The sequence below is a fragment of the Mixophyes fleayi genome, chromosome 6 (assembly GCF_038048845.1).
Source record: "Mixophyes fleayi isolate aMixFle1 chromosome 6, aMixFle1.hap1, whole genome shotgun sequence".
Lineage (NCBI taxonomy): Eukaryota > Metazoa > Chordata > Amphibia > Anura > Limnodynastidae > Mixophyes > Mixophyes fleayi.
The window spans coordinates 62,567,486-62,585,169 of record NC_134407.1 but is presented as its reverse complement, the minus strand read 5'-3'; the positions used below and the strand labels follow the sequence as shown (position 1 = coordinate 62,585,169).

The 17,684-nt window shown below is 40.7% G+C and overlaps 2 protein-coding genes across 4 annotated transcripts in view; one reads left to right on the top strand and one right to left on the bottom strand.

Moving 5' to 3' along the window:
• Positions 1-17,684, bottom strand: part of TMC6 (transmembrane channel like 6) — a 49,665-nt gene that overhangs the window by 19,092 nt on the left and 12,889 nt on the right. The window contains exons 1-3 of one of the 2 annotated variants that reach the window (XM_075216724.1): positions 1,441-1,621; positions 1,206-1,292; positions 1,020-1,120 (exon numbers count right to left, since the gene is read on the bottom strand). In XM_075216724.1, coding sequence (XP_075072825.1) covers positions 1,020-1,120; positions 1,206-1,255 — 151 coding nt within the window. In that variant the 5' untranslated portion in view covers positions 1,256-1,292; positions 1,441-1,621. Of the gene's footprint in view, positions 1-1,019; positions 1,121-1,205; positions 1,293-1,440; positions 1,622-17,684 lie in introns of those variants that run through there. The other variant, XM_075216725.1, reaches the window with a different exon arrangement.
• Positions 1,745-17,684, top strand: part of TMC8 (transmembrane channel like 8) — a 48,782-nt gene continuing 32,842 nt past the window's right edge. Inside the window, exons 1-2 of one of the 2 annotated variants that reach the window (XM_075216732.1) lie at positions 1,745-1,832; positions 2,850-3,012. The gene's annotated coding sequence lies outside the window, so the exon portion shown is untranslated. Of the gene's footprint in view, positions 1,833-2,849; positions 3,013-7,140; positions 7,845-17,684 lie in introns of those variants that run through there. The other variant, XM_075216731.1, reaches the window with a different exon arrangement.

The following is a 17,684-nucleotide window of genomic DNA, read 5'->3' as shown; positions in this document are numbered from 1 at the left end:
TAGCGGTGGACTGCAGTTATTACAAAAGATTACTGTCTTATTACATGTGGTAAGTGTCTTGTATTCAACTATGTTACTTTGGAAAGGTAGATTAGAAAATGCTTTAAGCGTAGAACCCCTTTAAAGCTAACATATCTGTGTTATGCAAAATACTATAAAGGTTTTCAATCAAAGCAGCGCTATAATAAATATTTGCTTCAGCGAGTCATTATTTTCGATTCTTTTGTGTACAGTATGTTTTAAAAGCACATGAAAACAAAATAAACTTTACGTTTTTGGTTGCAATATATTTGCTGGATTTTATTCATTTCAATTACACTGATTTTTAATAGCTTACAAGTACAAGTTACAGTAACAAAACTGCAATGTAAGAGTTATTAAAGCCAAATCAAGACCATAAAAATAAAAAAATAGGAGTTTTTGACACAAAAGACACATCCCAGACAGCTGTGACAAGTTTTAGGTGAATTCATTCACCATAAAACCATTCTCAGCTACTACATAAGACTAACCCAGCCTAGCACTAAGATTAACAGAATAGTGCTGAAAGCCTCAGGAAAAAGGGGGAAAGCAACCTTTTATGAAATATGTTTGTGAAGTGATAAATATTTTACATTTATTGACTTCCATTATACACTGTCAGCTTTTGTTAACTAGTGCTAATAAATGTGACAGGAACAATTATAGGAAGCAAGAACATTATGCTTCAGTAAATATACCTGCTAAAGATGTGGGATCGACTTTCATAGAAATCTGGCAGCAATCAGTGAGCAACATTGGAATACATTTTGAATACACAGAGCTATTCTTATTTTCAAATAAAGACAAAATAATCATTTTTTATCACATTTATTTTTTTAGATGCAAGTCAAGTAGATTTACATGAAATCTGAAGCTTATATATGTTGCAACAAAAAACACAATACTACATTCATTTCCACATTCCATTGAGGAACAAATTCAATTTACTCAATTTAGAGAGAAAACGTTTTGGAGTTTTATAAATCGCAATCAAATACCTGTATTGCCATTAAGTGGCTGAAGTTCCAGTAATGTTCTATTCTCTGCATCTTGAATAACACTGCTGAAGGAATTGTGCACTTCACACTCATCATAAGGGCTACAGGGTGTCACAAAACCAAATAGTTAAAAGTTACACTAAGCACTTTCCATACACACAGTGCAGATGACAGGAAGTCACTTACCTGGATTCCTCCAGGACCTCTGGAATGTCCACAAGGAAAGTGACAGACATCCTGAATTAGAGGTCCCCAGCAGAGATTCTTATACCCCTAAGGAGAGAAAACAGACCCCTGTTTAGGAAGATAGGGTTCAGATAAAGTTGGAGAGGAGTGTTGAAAACAAATCAGGGACATAAAGAATGAGTGGCACACTGCCAGTAATGATATCTATATAACACAGTGTGATACCTGCACTCACATTAATCACTAACTACATTACTATAACATCCTCTGCAGCCGGACACAGCCACACAGCTCCCAACGTCAGAATATCACACCCTGCCTTTCTGTGGAACTTGGTTTGACCCAGCCCCTCCGGGTATTAATTCATGACCCAACCATCCCAGCTCTAATGGGGGGAGGAGAACCCTCAGGGCTTTGTTCAGATACGAAAACTCCGCCTCCTCAACCTGTCTGGGCAAAGTCGTACAGAGGGTGTATACAGGTAGAACCTGATGTCACCGACAGCTGAACGTAGAACTAGTGTGACAGTGGTGACTGGTGGGCACAGCTGAGGGAGTGCAGGCTGCTGTTTGGAGTTTGACTGACTGATACATTGTACCAGCAACAAAAACAGATGCATTGAATGAGGTTCTCTACCACGTGACTAGAGTATAATGTCACGTTTGTTTATTGCAAGACAAGAGTGACAATTTTTTTTTGTTATAAACTTCTCAGTTTGTTTCTATTAGGTTTAGAGACTAGCACCAGCTTATAGTTAGAAATAGTCTTTAAATGATATTTAAATGTTTCACAGTGAGATTAAAGCTGCCTAAACAGGGATGAGGTAAAAGCTAGAATTACTGGAATGCCGGAATGAGTCAGCTTACTACAGTTCCCTCTGCTGCTTGGTGTCTTGAGTGAAGCTTGTTGTGTTTTCGCTCCCTATATAGTGCATTATGTTCTGCTACACAGATATGTTCTCTGTAAAACATATTTCCGAGACTCTGCTCCACTGTGGTTTTTAAAAGGGTCACAGCAATATCTGCCACTCATTTTATTTTCATTAAAATCAGAACTGTATAGTGGAACAGAGGTGTGAAGGAGCAATACTGAGGGTGAAGGCGTGGTAGGAGGGGGCTATTGTGCCATCCTTGTCTCTCCTACTCGCTTATCCTCTAATGCCCGTCTTCAGCCTCTATCATGGGAATACGTCAAGTTTAAAATCTTACTGCATTTTTCTTTCATGTTTTCTTTTTACTAGAACAACTATTCTCTTATTTTAAAATGTATTTCAATTTATACCTCTCTTTTTCACAATTTTGCACCCCCAAAGATTTTGCTCCACACACAAACATTCCGCCCTAGCCTGCAGCCTGTTCATCCTATTGGATAATCAAGTCCTGCTGTACACAGTTGTTTTAATAACAGGCAGCAAACATGGTATCTGGCATAAAGGAAACCTTAAATGACACATGAGAGGCAAAAATGTGAACATCCATGCAATGCGGCATTGATAGCATATGTGGAAATGCAATCAGCGCAAAAAAACAGCAACAGGATGCACTTTGGTGGCTGCTGCCTAAAAATTTGGTTCATTTTATATTTGTGACAAATTCTACTAAATGGATTCTATGTCCCCCTCTCTTTAAACATCTCTTGCTGCAGGGAACCTGAAATTGGAGATTGTTCCTGGTCAAAGATGGTGGCATCTGCATGCTTGTGAACTGAAAGCCATGGTTGGCGGTTGTCTCACCACCAGTGAGTTGCTGCTCACTCCAAATCTACATGTTTCCTCTCTTTGAAGCTTTTCAGTATCTAATGCAAGGAGGTGAGTATGACCCCCTTCATGGAGATTCCCCTTACCCAGTTGGCATATAGTAAATACACTTTTAACTTAAACTGTTCTAAGCTGTATATTAGTCCTACCATAGGCACTAGAGAAGAGGCATGGACAGTAGCTATTAAAACAAAAGTTCCTTATTTCAGCATACAAGCTAAGGAAAACTTGGGGAAACGTTTACATTACATTTGGTTTGGTTGACAGAAATAGAAAAACAATATTTCCAGTGAAACTAATGCATTGCAAACAAGTGGGCATTACAGTGAGCTAAGCTAATGTCTGTCTGATTGCTATAGTTTACAGCACATTTATGCACAAATCTTATAGGAACCATTCTAATAGAACCGTTTTCATTAAATTGTTTACTTCCCTGCAAAGGATGCACTGCTGCAGGAGTTGCTAAATTAGCTTGTCCCCTAAAGCTACAATTAACCAGTTATCAGGATAAAAGAGGTTTCATGAAACATGAAGAATACTGACTGCTAACTAAAATGCTCATTAACCCATTATTAACTTTATTGTGGGTTTAGGCAAGTCAAGGCATCTTGAGAGTCAGCTACTCTATAATTCAACGGTGTAATAAAATATTGATACAACATGGAATATCTCCTGTAAAAGTGAATATATAATAATAAGTGCTCTTTTGTGTTAAGATGGTAATGTGCTTTCTACACTTGTACATTTCCCCTTTTAATCTATAATTTATTAATTTTTTTCTCTTCACTGTTTTGGAGACAAATATTATAAATAACTGTTACTGGATACACCTCTGAATTTTTATTTTTTTAACCTTAATAGTAAAAAATAGTAAATAAGCAATGCACAGTTTCAAACTGGCACATACCATTCTAAAAAAATGAGGAAAACCTTTGTCCATTCTTTTCTTGTATTACTACTTTGCATTACACATAATGGGGCTCATTTAGAGTTGGAGAAAGGTCTGCTTTTTCATAGTAAGATATGCATTGTCATAGTGCACATGAATACCAAAATGTAAGCCTACATCCTTATCCAGATTTATTTTGTGTGTCTTTATGGTTTATGACTCGAGAGATATTTACTAAACTGCGGGTTTGAAAAAGTGGAGATGTTGCCTATAGCAACCAATCAGATTCTTGCTGTCATTTTGTAGAAAGTACTAAATAAATGATAACTAGAATCTGATTGCTTGCTATAGACAACATCTCCACTTTTTCAAACCCGCAGTTTAGTAAATATATCCCTAAGTGTGTGATCAGGTAATTGACACTTAATCAGACACAGATACACCTGTTAGAAGCCGTATGCCGCAGGTGTTGGAGGGCTGGAGCAAATATAAGCAATGATGACTATCAGCAGTACTATGTAGCTCATTCTGATTGGCTGATTTCAGCTATTTATGTCAAGTTGCAGCCATCTATTTGCATTAATTTATTGTCATTTTACATACAGACTGCTGTAGGAAGATGCTTTCCCATTTAATTTTTAAAAGTGTAAAAAATGGATGTGTAGGTGTTGTATTTAATTTTTTAATATAGGAAATGTGACTTTCATTTTTATTAAGACATTGTTCTGGCTATTTGTGTACAACTTAATGCTATATTAAAATGTGTTATTATAATGTGATCAAACAGGGTGATGCCACGTCTGCCCTGAGTACTAACACATATGCCTAATGCTTGCATATCCTATGCCTCCATCAGGTTTATATACACACATTGGTACACCTAGCGTAAATTCCACTTTTTCTATGTTTGCATAGCAAGATGTGTCTTGCATACATACATAGACACGCACCTAGGCTTTGTCTTTTTTTCTTTTTTCTACTTCCGTCAATGACACATGTGTCAGTGTAAGCTAGTTGTACTGTGCTTATGACTATTGCACTGTGAAATATGTACATACTTATTAAGGGATATTAACTATTTCTCAAAAATGGAATTCTAAAACAATATCAATCGGACATTGAAAGTCATTTAGAAAGCAAAAAATATTTGTTCTCCAGTGCAAATCCAGCTTTGGATCCGCTGTTGTGCACCTCAATTTGCACAAGTGTACCTAGATTTCTACCAGCTCATAATTTTATGGAGCAAGAGGGCTGTATATACTAAGGGGCAGCAGTTTGCAGAGGGAATTAGCTGAGTGCAGGTGTTCCTAATGAAGTAGGCACAGTGGTGCTTCTCGATTTGTGAAGAAGTTAGATTTTATTTTGTGGAGCCAGATTATTGAAATGAGATGAAGGGTTGGAAGGCACTTATTTAAGGACATTTTTGCTGGACAGAGGCACACACAGCCATTCCCACCCTGAAGCCACTTAATTGTATTAGTTCAGAGATGGCGAATGTTAGTTCTTAAAGTATACTTTGAGTGGGACCTTAAACTATACATTTTGTGTTGTACTGCAGACAAACAAATTTCAAGTTGCACTCTGAGTAATGTAATAACATACTTCACAACAAATATCCACCTATAATGAAAACAACCTACTAGCACACTGTGCTGTTTGAACATTAAAAATCTAAATAATTAACAGGCCGCATATCTCCATTTGTAGGTATATATACAAAAGTGATGTGTGGAGTAAAAAAATGTCTCAATGTCCTCTGTTATGATTTTAGGAGAGAAATTAAAAGTTTATCAAATTGAAAGTGGTGGTGCTAAATAGGTAGGGGTTGAACCTTGATGTGCTGTCTACGCTTTTGCACAGTGCGCCTCTGCAGAGGCTACTACCGAGTATGGAGAGTAGGGGGTAAATATATCAATATGCGGGTTCTTCAACACCCGCGTGTTCAGCCTCTTCCGCGATTAAATTTCAAGTGGCGCTGCATTGTAAAGGGAAGTTAACCCTTTACAATGCAGCGCCGCTTGAAATTTAATCGCGGAAGAGGCTGAACACGCGGGTGTTGAAGAACCCGCATATTGATACATTTACCCCCAGGTGTGTATCGTCATGTACACTTGGCGGACATTAAGCTGCAGCAGTGCAGAATCTAGGGATTGTACAGTGCGCATTGGATTCACTTCCTAAATTACTTACATTTAATTTTATCTGTCTACTACAAGTAAAGCTGGGTACACACTACACTGTTTTCGTCCAATAATCGGCTCAAACAGCCGACATACAACCGCTCGTTCAAAAGTCAGGTCAGTGTGTGCAGTGACACAATGGTCGAAAGTCTGCCCAAATGGACGATTGTCGCCTCATTTGGTTGGTCGTACCGTTTAATATTTTCGTTCCAATCTAGTTTTCGCTGTGTAGTGTGTATAAACTTCCGACCAATCCACAACAGTGAGTATGAAATTACAATCATTGTTCACAACAACATAGCTGTAAAACGTCGCTAAAGGGACGTCCTCTCTTCCCTTTATCGTCCTAAACAAGGCTAGTGTGTATGCAGTCCATGGACCGAGCGATCGGAACATCAATCGCATGTAAAATCGCTCGGCATAAAAAGTTGGTTGAAATTTCTGTAGTGTGTACCCAGCTTTAGACAATGAGAGCAGACTGGTTGTTATGATGTTTGCGCAGATTTGCACCTTTGAGCAATCTTTGTAAACACTCACTCATTTTGTCACCGGGAAGAATGCACAGTTAAAGGCGAAGTCTTACAGCATGAACAGAAACTGCGTGATGAATGTTTAGTACCTGCTTAGGAAAATGACTGTTACAGGGAGATCACATGGCGTCACAACATAGGTAAGTCACTCTCTGTAGTTGCAGGCGTAAAATACTTTTATACATATGTGCCTATGCCATTAGTGTGGCCCCATAATCAGAAGAGTAGCTGAGATATGAGAAAAATATTTTTTACCTTTCAGGAAACTTTGTTATGGCAGCCGTCTCAACTGCTGTTTTTATATGTATGCTCTGAACAGTATATTCATTTAGAGTGCTCCAGGGTGTTTAAACTTGGAGAGTTGCCATTAACGTTGGAGGCAAGGATGATTCTCAGGAACTGCGTGGGCCCAAAATAACTCAACGGGTTGTCTCTCAAGGATGTCAGGAAATAAATTCTAAGTGTAATGGGCGATCTATGCAAATATCATTCTTTTACACTTGAAAACATGCAAACATTGACAATGGTTAGGAGTCCTTTCACCGGAGAGGTGGGTTGGGAACTCGGGATGACACACAGGTAGCAGGGTGTCAGAAATTCAGTGTTGTACTCTTTAGTAGCGTGTCTGAAACTCAGGATTGCACTCGAAAAGAAGAGGTTCAGGAGTACATAGATAGCAAGACCAGGAAATCAGGATTGCAGAACCAGGATAGCAAGACCAGGAACTAAAAATGGCAGAAACATGATCAGGAAGAAATTACAGGAACTACCACTATGTGACAGCATAGGTTCAACAATGATATGGCCCTGATTGTTGAGCCAGAGTTTTAAAGGCCAGTTAACAGGTGCAGCTCATTGACTGTGGAATACAGCAAAGTTGATTATTGCATTGCTTAAAAATCAGAAATCCAGAATACAGTCAAACTCTGGTTGAAGTAAGATTGCACCTACAAAATCCATAGTTTACAGGAACCAGAGTTTCAAGCCCTGATGGTGTCAATATGGCTACATATATGCACTTAAAAAAAGATCATGGAGCTGGGATTATTACTGTTCTTAATGGGGTAATGCAAGTATGTACAATGTAGTTTACAAAGTCTTCTACATTGTACATAGGCGCATACTTACATCACACAATTAACAGCAGCGATGATCCCATGGCCATGGTAATTGACGTCATGAAGGGGAGCCGGCTTATTACTTAGTGATTGGTTCAAGCCACTTTCAACAGTAGTCGTCATCTGTGATCGTTGGTAAGGAGCCCTTCGGAATCATCATGTCGTGGTAAGTGTTGTCGGTGTATTCGGCATTGATATGCCGTACCCCACCCTTAGAGTTCTTTTTGTTGGCATGAACATAATACTTTGTTTGTTCATTGCTTGAAATATTTGCATAACTGAACTCCCAAACATGCATTACCAAGTGAGCAGTTTCTGCTCTGCAACCTGAGTATAATATCCTGGTCTGTGATGTTTTCTAGGACCGTTTGTGATTAAACTGACTGCTTGCGCTACAGGTTACAATTTACTGTCAGTTGCTCTGCAGTTGTTCACCTGTTTTACAGATATCATGATCCTGGAATATGCTCTTGCCCAGTGTTGTCCTTTGCTGATTATGTTTCTCCCTCAGTTCCATCATGACATCACCTTAGACACCATTGTTTGTGATATATTAGCAATGTGAGCTATTTTAATAAAGGAAGCTAATGCCAAAAGCCCCTCAAAAATTACTCCTCTTTCTTTGTCACTGAGGTCTCCTCTTACAGTCACAATTATAGACAACCAAGATAGTTCAGCATTTTTATACATGACTCTGATCATGTTCAGATGTTATTTGCTTAATTAACTTATTAGCCACACCTATGTGGAAGCCCTTGCTTTCAATCTGCTTGGTATTCCTCATTTAACCATTTTTTTCCCCAATTGTTTTACCTGTACATAAAGCCACAATCCCAAGTCACTGTGGCAGGCTATAGGAAGAATGTTGGTATTTGCCATTTTTCCTTAGCCTTCAGGCTGCTATTAATGATTTATAATTCTGCACAGTGCTATGTGACTACCATAGCAACCACAATCACATGTAGTGAATGGAGGCTTTGAAACGCCTCTATGTGCTCTGTCCACACAGTGCCCTGAGGCTCATAGCCAAGAGATGGCCCCTCCCCCTCTAGGCTATGGACCTGCGTGTGTGCCTGACAGCCATGCTTTTTGCCCTCCAAAGAAATTTTGAAAACAAGATGATCATTTGTAGGAGGACAGCTAAGAAAATAAGGTACATACTTAAATGGTACATAATTTGGTATTTAAAGAGTAAATTCATATGTGGGATTGCTGCTTTAAACTACATTAAGTATAACAGCACACACGATTTCTATTCACTAATTGCTTGATCCGCTAAGCCTATAATATCACGATTAGGTAGACTGACATACACTTTTTAAACATGTAAGACATATTTAGTAGAGATGTCAAATTGGTAAGAAAATTAGCCAGCTTTTCTTGAATTTTAGATCAATTAAAAAAAAAAAGTAAAATAGGTTCGACCCTATTTTAGTTAAAGTTTATAACTTTTTTGTTTTTAATTGTGACCTAAAATAGAAAAGACCCAATTTTTTTCTGTTTTGATTTTAATAAAAAACTCTTTTTCTTAATTACAAATATTTAGACAGTGTGGGCCTAATTCATTAAAGAAATTTCTTACTTAAGTCTCCTGGACAAAACCATGTTAAAATGCGAGGGGTGCAAATTAGTTTTGTATTTTGCACATAAGTTAAATAATTGATACGTGGTATATCAGGTTCTGGGCGCTAGAAGGTATAGCATGTGTGACAAAATGAGTGGTTGATGTTAATAATTGTGTAAAATATTATTTTTATTTATTTTTTGTCTGTTTCATATACCGTTTACATAGTGTTCATGTCATTTCTTTTTTGGTTCCGGCCGGAATACTTATCCTGTACATTATGTTTTAATAAATAACATCAACCACTCATTTTGTCACACATGCTATACCTTCTAGCGCCCAGAACCTGATATACCACGTATCAATCCCTTTTTGGGAGGGTAGGGATTCCCTCCTGTCCACTTGCAGGTTCTACTCTTTGGCTGCTTTGTACACATATAGATAGCGCAACCCACCCTTTTGTTTATTTCATAAGTTAAATAATGTCTGTTTTTTCATTTAGCACACAAATTCTTGACAGCTGAAATATAAAGTTGATATTTGTGTGCTACATGAAAAAACAGTCAGTATTTAACTTATGTGCAAAATAGAAAACTAAATTGCACCCCATGCATTTTAACATGGTTTTGTCCAGGAGACTTAAGTAAGGCAAGAAATTTCTAAGTTCCTTAATGAATTTTTTTTTTTTTTAAAAAAAACACAAATTTTAACACAAATAGCAAAGGCGGACCTCAAATGCGATCAGTAACTCAAACAGGAACTGCAAACACGAGCTGCAAATTTTGAAACCACAAACCTTTCTACTGTCCATTGATCAAGATAAGTTCAATCAGCTTTAGAATCAGTTAGCATGTCTAACATGCCAAGATGTCTTTACAAGGGTGGATAAAAACAGTATTTGAGGACCAAGTGGATCTAATACTTTTCTCTGCCACTGGTCAGTATAAGTTTTGTTTAGTTACAGGGCACCACAATATACTGCAGCTTCATACAGTGTAGAAATAGAGCATGAAACATAGAGGACCAACAAGCAGAATACAGAACATTTAGGATGCCTTAATGCAATAATGGCAAGAAATAAAACATAATATAGAAGAACTAGCAGGCAATGTATAGAATAAACATAAAGTGTAGAACAGGATATGCAAGTGGCATAATCGAAGGAAGCTGTTAGGACTCTGATCCTAAGTTGTATCTGGCCTGCAGTATCTCAATGCTACCAGAGGTGCTGCTATTTTGCCATGGGACATTTCAACCTCGCCTACCAGAGTTAACCTCCTTTCCTGATTGTCACCTGTAACTGTTCCACTGCTTTATATACCCCCCACCCATTACTTACTACAGTTCATCAATTGTTTGCTGCTTCTGGTCCCTGTCAGTACTCCTGTGAATTGTGCCTGTTGTTCTCATGATTAGCTGACTTCTGCCTGTTCTATGGTTTTGCATCTTGGACTGTGACCCAAGACCCCAGCTTTGTTTGACCTTGCTTCTGCTTACTCCCTAGTATCTGTCACAGAATTAAAACACTGAAGGTTACCTGCTGGTATTTTCGTTGCCCGAGAGTAAGGTGCGGAGACTAACGCGCCTCCGGTCTTCAACAGGGACCCCCGCAAGGGGATTTGGAATTGATTGCGGGAGATGCATCCACAAACTGAACCACCAGCGAGGCAACGGAGTGTAGAGGGTGGTCAGAAGTGCCAGTTCGGTAACATTCAGACAGTGAAAATGCACCAGGGAAAGCCAGGAGAATGGTCAAAGGCAAGCCGGATCAATATGATTTGGTCAGCAAGGTATACAGGTAGATCCAAGAGAGTAGTCACAAGGAAGGCAGGGTCACAGGAAGGCAATCACAAGCAGGGATAATCAGACACAGAACAGGAAAAAGCCGAAGTCATATACTGGAGGTCAATACACAGGCAATAGGAAATAATGCTGGAGCTGAGTTACTTAATTCTCTGGCACCATTCTGGTGCCAGAGATCTCCTTAAATAGTTTGTGGAGCCTGCTGATTAGCTCTGGTGGTGCAGCATCAGGGGATTTCCCACCACAACTTCCTGTAGCGTCCCGCTGCCTAGCAACAGAACGCACGTTTGCACTGGTCCCTGCGCGATAGCCACGTCTGGTTGCTAAGCAACCAGGCATGGAAGAGTGGACAGAAGGCAGCCGTCCCTGAATGGAGAAGGGATGGCACCTGACTATATCAATGTGGATCTTTCGGCTTCTGACCCATGGCTTGCCTGACTCTCCTTTACCTGATTCTCCTGTGGCTCTTCTGTGTATCCGGACACTGGTCTCTGCTAAACGTGGTAACCTGCATCTGCACTTCCCTATTTGTACCTGACATCCAGTACCTAGTGCCTACTGACTATCCTGGTATTCAGTCTCCTTGTGCCTGTACTTCATTTATATACCTGGATACCAGTCTCTGCTAAACCTGGTAACCTGCTTTTGCCCTTTCCCATTTGTACCTCGCATCTCCTTGTGCCTGAATCCCATCTGTTACATCTAGGGTTGCCAAGAGGAATTCAGGGCCCCGGTACAACAACTTCATGGGGCCCCTTTACAGGTGTGCATGTTGAAAAATTTTGCGGCGGCGCAAAATTGGGAGTGGGTGTAGTCATACAATTGGGGGCATGGCTATGCATCATTGGGGCATGGCTGGTGGGGAAAAGCGCTAGACCCTGAATTCACTGGAGCGTGACATATGTCCAAGCACTCCTGACTTTCAACACATCTAGCACCACAGTGTAGTACAGAAAGAATGCAGTGTGTCTACAGAGATTTCACAGTCTTGGCCTGTACCTTACAATGGGCAGAACACTTACCAAAAATTGACATTGTCCCACTAGAATCACAACATTTCACACACTCTCCTGCTCTCTCCTACCTGTTGTTCTCATTTCAACCCCATGTGGCCGCAGGTTTCTTTAGCTGCGGCTTGTCTGGGTCCTGGAATGTTGTGGGACCCTATTTGGGAAAAAACGGCTACATTTAGAAAATTACAACCAGCCCCGCCGTTAAATCAATAGCACCCATGATTAATAATTAGGCCTTCCTCCAGCCCCAACGTTAAAATAATAGTATTCCCATCACCCCGCAAACAAAATAGCAACCATTAATTAGCCACCATCTACCTGACAAACACTACATTGCCAGAAGCTCCCTGTGCCATCACACACACATTACTGTGCCCCTTCATCATCACCACGCTATGCCCCCTTATGATCGCACTGCGCCCTCCATGTTGCCTTTGCCCATTTCTTCACCCCCTGTGCCATTCTGACTTTGCCCCCCCTTTCCTCAACCCCCTGTACCATGATGCTGCCTTTGCCCCCCCTTTTTTCATCCCCTTGTGCTATGCTGCCTTTGTCCCTCCTTTCTTCACCCCCCCCCGTGCCATGCTGCCTTTGCCCCCCCTTTCTTCAACCTCCTGTGCCATGCTGCCTTTGCCCCCCTTTCTTCAACCCCGGGCTATGCTGCCTTTGTCCCTCCTTTCTTCACCCCCCCCCCGTGCCATGCTGCCTTTGCCCCCCCTTTCTTCAACCTCCTGTGCCATGCTGCCCTTGCCCCCCCTTTCTTCAACCCCCTGTGCCTCTCTGCGTTGCTCCTCTTTCACTTACCTCTGTATTGCTTTCATATTTATTTTGTTTTCTTCTCTTTTCTGTCTTCTGCCTTCTTCTGTGCGCGGCTCTTCACTGAATGTCGGGCGTGATGTGATTACGTCATACCCGACATTCATTGCAAACAGAGAGGGGAAGAGGGACACCGGCACCCCGCGATCATGTGAGTATTTGTATACACAAAAAAATCTAGAGCGATGGCCCGGGTAATTAGTATTGAAAACTGTATCAGGACTGTTGCTCAATGTATTCTCATCTTGAATAGTTTTATACAGGTAGTTCCTCAAATAACATCTCAGAAACATTCCTGTATTTGTGATATGGGATAGGAATGAAGATAGGAGGCTGACAGCTGCCAATTGTCACGAGCCGCGGAGGTATGCCGCATCCTGGTGTGATCTAGCAGTCGGGCACGTACATTAGGTACAATGCACTAATATTATTCTTTGGGGTTATCTTTGTGGCATAGAGTAGGAGGGTGTAGGGACATCCTCCAACTCCAGGGAAAGCTCTCGTATGATTTTACTTTGTTCATTTATATATTTATACATGTTTCTGGTTTATGTTATTACCTATGCTAGTTCTAATCTAGTAATTAGCAGCCTCCTGAGGCTGATTGTCAGCCCTGTCCTCCTCCTTTCTGATTTGCCCATCAAAGTATTTAAGGCAGGAGGGCTTAGCCTCTCTGCCGGTTATAGCGTCCAGTTTCCTGTTAGCTAACCTGCGCCTGTGCTGTGTTTGGTGAATTTTTGATTGACTTCTGTGTATGACCTCTGCCTGTTTCCTGGATCCTGATACCTGCTAGTTGCCCTGACCTTCTGTCTGTCACCTGGACTTGTATCATTGCTTGTGGCCCTGACCCTGCTTGTATCTTACCTCCTTGCCTGTTCTCAGTTTAGGCCAGTCTGACATTACCCAGTCTGTTCCGGACCGCAGACCTCTGGCCTGTTCCTAACTCCATGTTATTTCCTCCCACTCCCATGTGCAGCAGTGCGGTTATAAACTTACTACACTGAATATAAGACCTGTGGGCATCCGTGTACCTGTGAGCATAACCAGTCTCTACGGGAAAGGTGGCTGCTATAGGTGAAAACCTCTACCTCTAGTTCTACAAGTTTATGATGCACTGGTTGCCAATCAGGAGTTTCTGAGGTTGAGAACAACGTATGTTGTTATTTATGAGAATGTTTACTGCTAATTTCTAGAATACATACAGTATGTGCAGTTCATAGATTCAGCTCTGACATTACCCAGGCAGCTCTGACCAACATCGTTGTAAAGGAAACATTTGTTTCTTCCCCAAACGTCTTTTTATCATATTTACAGTAATAAATATGAGGCAATGTGACTGTCATGCCTTAGTTTTACTTTTCACCATAATACTCTTATATTTTTGAAAACGTAATACTTTTCATATGCACTTCTGTATGTATCAGTCAATTAGCTTTTTTTTTCCCCCTCTCTGAAATTATATTGACAGTCAGATGCATCTCATGCTACCAGTTTGCCAAAATGGCAATTAGTGGTTAATACCATCCCCGAGGTACAGTTAAAAACATGGCTTTTTGCACTATTGTTTGTGCGAACCTCACAATATTTAAATTGTTGAAGTCGGGCCAATAATGAGTGGACATGATAATAGCAAGCTGGGAGGTATGACTATGTCACATGATCAGGGCCGGATTAACCATAGGGCTAACTGGGCTACAGCCCAGGGGCCTCAGGCATCCAGGGGGCCCTTGAAAGTGCTCAGCAGCAGTATTGATCGGGCGGGGGCGCCCCCTGCGCAATCAGTGCTGATGAGCACTTTCACTGCGGTCGTTGCCCGACGCTCTGTAGTCTCCTTACTGAGGAGATCTCGTGAGTCTCACTCTCACGAGATCTCCTCAGTAAAGAGCGTACAGCACGCCGGGGAAGGAGGTAAGTGCCTTGGGGCGGCTCTGATCACTGGAGGGTGGCTCGGATCACGGGGGGTGCCCTCACGGGGGAATGGAGGCCCCCTTAGCCCAGGGGCCTCCATTCCCTTAATCCGGCCCTGCACATGATGGGAGAGGCACATCCCCCAGAGGCATGCTCAGACTTCTTAAGCACTCTGTCACTCTTAACCTCCCTCGATTAAAAAAAACACCCTGTAGCAGGACACACCTCCCAGCAGTCGGGACAAAATTGGGGACTGCAAGACAATCCCCTTAAAATCGAGCTGTCCCACCTAAATCAGGAAAGTTGAGTGATTTACTACTGCAACTCACTTAGGCATATTCACAGATAGGAAATCTCATCTTTGAGATATTTGCTCTGCACCTAGCGCACAACTGGCACCACATCAATATCAGTACGATCTACCCATTCTACCATCTATAGCAAACCTTTTTATCTCTGCAAAAACTGTCGTCTAGCCACACAAAGCCTGACACAATTGTATCTTCATCAAAGAGAAAGAAATGGGTTTATATGTATGGTGTTGTCATAACAAGTATTTATTAAACTCCATAAATGTAAATCTTCCTTTCTGACTGACTGTGATTATACTACTTTTGACAACCATTATGTTAGAAAACTACTTCTTGATAAACCAATGCAAGTCTATTTATCAGCCAACATGTAATTTACAGGAACCCACAAAATAATCCAAAAAAGAAATGTAACTTCATCGAGTTATTCTACTTTTGGCCAGCTCAGCAGGCCCAACGCAGACTGTTGTGTGCTCTGTACCAACTAACAGAGCCAGAGCTCATTCTTATTCTCTTAGATGTCATGCTGGCGACTTCATACCTAATATTTTATTCAGACATCAACAATAGTTGTATTATTTCTTTATATTTTTTTAACAATACTTCTATACACAACAGATCTCATGAATAGTACTGAGAACAATACAGTAAGCGCTCACAATTTGCATTGCAAACTATTTCCTTAGCTCTATCAGAAAGAGATGTCTGAACAAGTTTAAAATGCTCCACATCAGAGATATTTGCATGACACATACGTTTGAGAACTCAGATGCACTAAGCAGTAGAGAAACAAAAGAAATCTCTTTGTGCCTCATATTTTCCCCTTCCCCAACCACAAATTGTTTCTATTATTCTATGTTTTACCCAGTAGACATATTCTCTAGCATTCTGTCTCTAATTTCCAGTATTTTGAGTCACATATACAACTCAAACATAATGGGGCTTACTCAGTAAAATTGTGGTATGTGCATGAAACACATAGCAACCAACCAGATTCTGTAATTTCTCTAACAAAGTTTAGAAAGTAAAAGTAATCATACATTTTGTTGCTAGGGGTTACACCACAGTTATGCAGATAGCGGCTTACATAGTAAACTAGTGCTACGTGTTTAGACTATTAGTAATATAACTATACCATTACCCATGTGCTTTCTGCGCTCATCCTGCTACAGTCTATCTCTTTGGGCCATTGGCTCTGGGGAAAAAAGAGTCCTCACTGACAAACTACTACACTAGTAGCCGTAATGTTGGTTTCAACACCACTGTTCTTTCACTGTGATTTAGAACAAATCACTATGTCATAGGGGTCTATGCATCAAGCTTAATTGAAAGTACTGTTTCCGCATCTTTTAAGTATGTTTGCTCTGCATTAACTGCCTCATATCTTGCAGCATCACAGTCCCCATAGATTACTATGGGGACTGCGATGTTCTGCAATGCATCAAGCTTTGATAAGCTTTGCATTGCGCAGACAGGTAACACCGTCTCAGGATGGCATTACTTGTAATTTCCTATGTGATTCTGCTAAAGCCTCTTTGGCTTTGCAGAATCCAATACAGTGTTAGTGTTGTCTGCATGCGCACAGTACTTCCTCCTGTCACCGCCAGTGCTAAAGCTGGGTACACACTACACTGTTTTCATCCAATATTCGGCTCAAACAGCCGACATACGACCGCTCGTTCAAAAGTCGGGTCAGTGTGTGCAGTGACACGATGGTCGAAAGTCTGCCCAAATAGACTATTATCGCCTCATTTGGTTGGTCGTACCGTTTAATATTTTCGGTCCAATCTCGTTTCCGTTGTGTAGTGTGTATAAACTTCCGACTGATCCACAACAGTGAGTACGAAATTACAGTCATTGCTCACGACAACATGGCTGTAAAAAGTTGCTAAAGGGATGTCCGCTCTTCCCTATATCGTCCTAAACAAAGCTAGTGTGTATGCAGTCCATGGACCGAGCGATCGGATCATCGATCACATGTAAAATCGCTCTGCATAAAAAGTTGGTCGAAATTTCTGTAGTGTGTACCCAGCTTAAGCTGGCAGTAAGCAGGAAAATTAGATTGCAGAAGAGGGGTCACTTTGCTGGGACTCCCAGTATAGCCCTGGCATGATGCATTCAATTGGTGCATAAATATACATCTCTGCGATGTGCAGCGATGCATATTTACTTGCACCGCATTTAATTGATGCATAGACCCCATAGTGTCTACTGCTTCATGAATTAAATTGTAAGTTATTTATCAGTTTTTGTGGAGCCATCTAGAATCAGGGGACGGTGTTACACCCCGAAAACGTGTGTCAGAATCTGTATTAAAGGGAGCTCTGTTTGACCAAGTATCATCATACCATCTGTAACTTCTGGAAAGGTCGCTTGTACCACAAATTGGCGTGTGTAACTGTCCTTATTAGGACAATTGAGCTAATAAAACATCACTGTTTCAAGTTCCTGTTTTGACGACTACTTACCCTGTTGTAATTCCTGTGACCTACAGATTACACCAATCTAATCATTATCCGGATAATGGTTCTTAATTGTTATTCTTTTTCAATTCTGCATAGTCAATATAAGAATGTAATGAATTGTCTTTT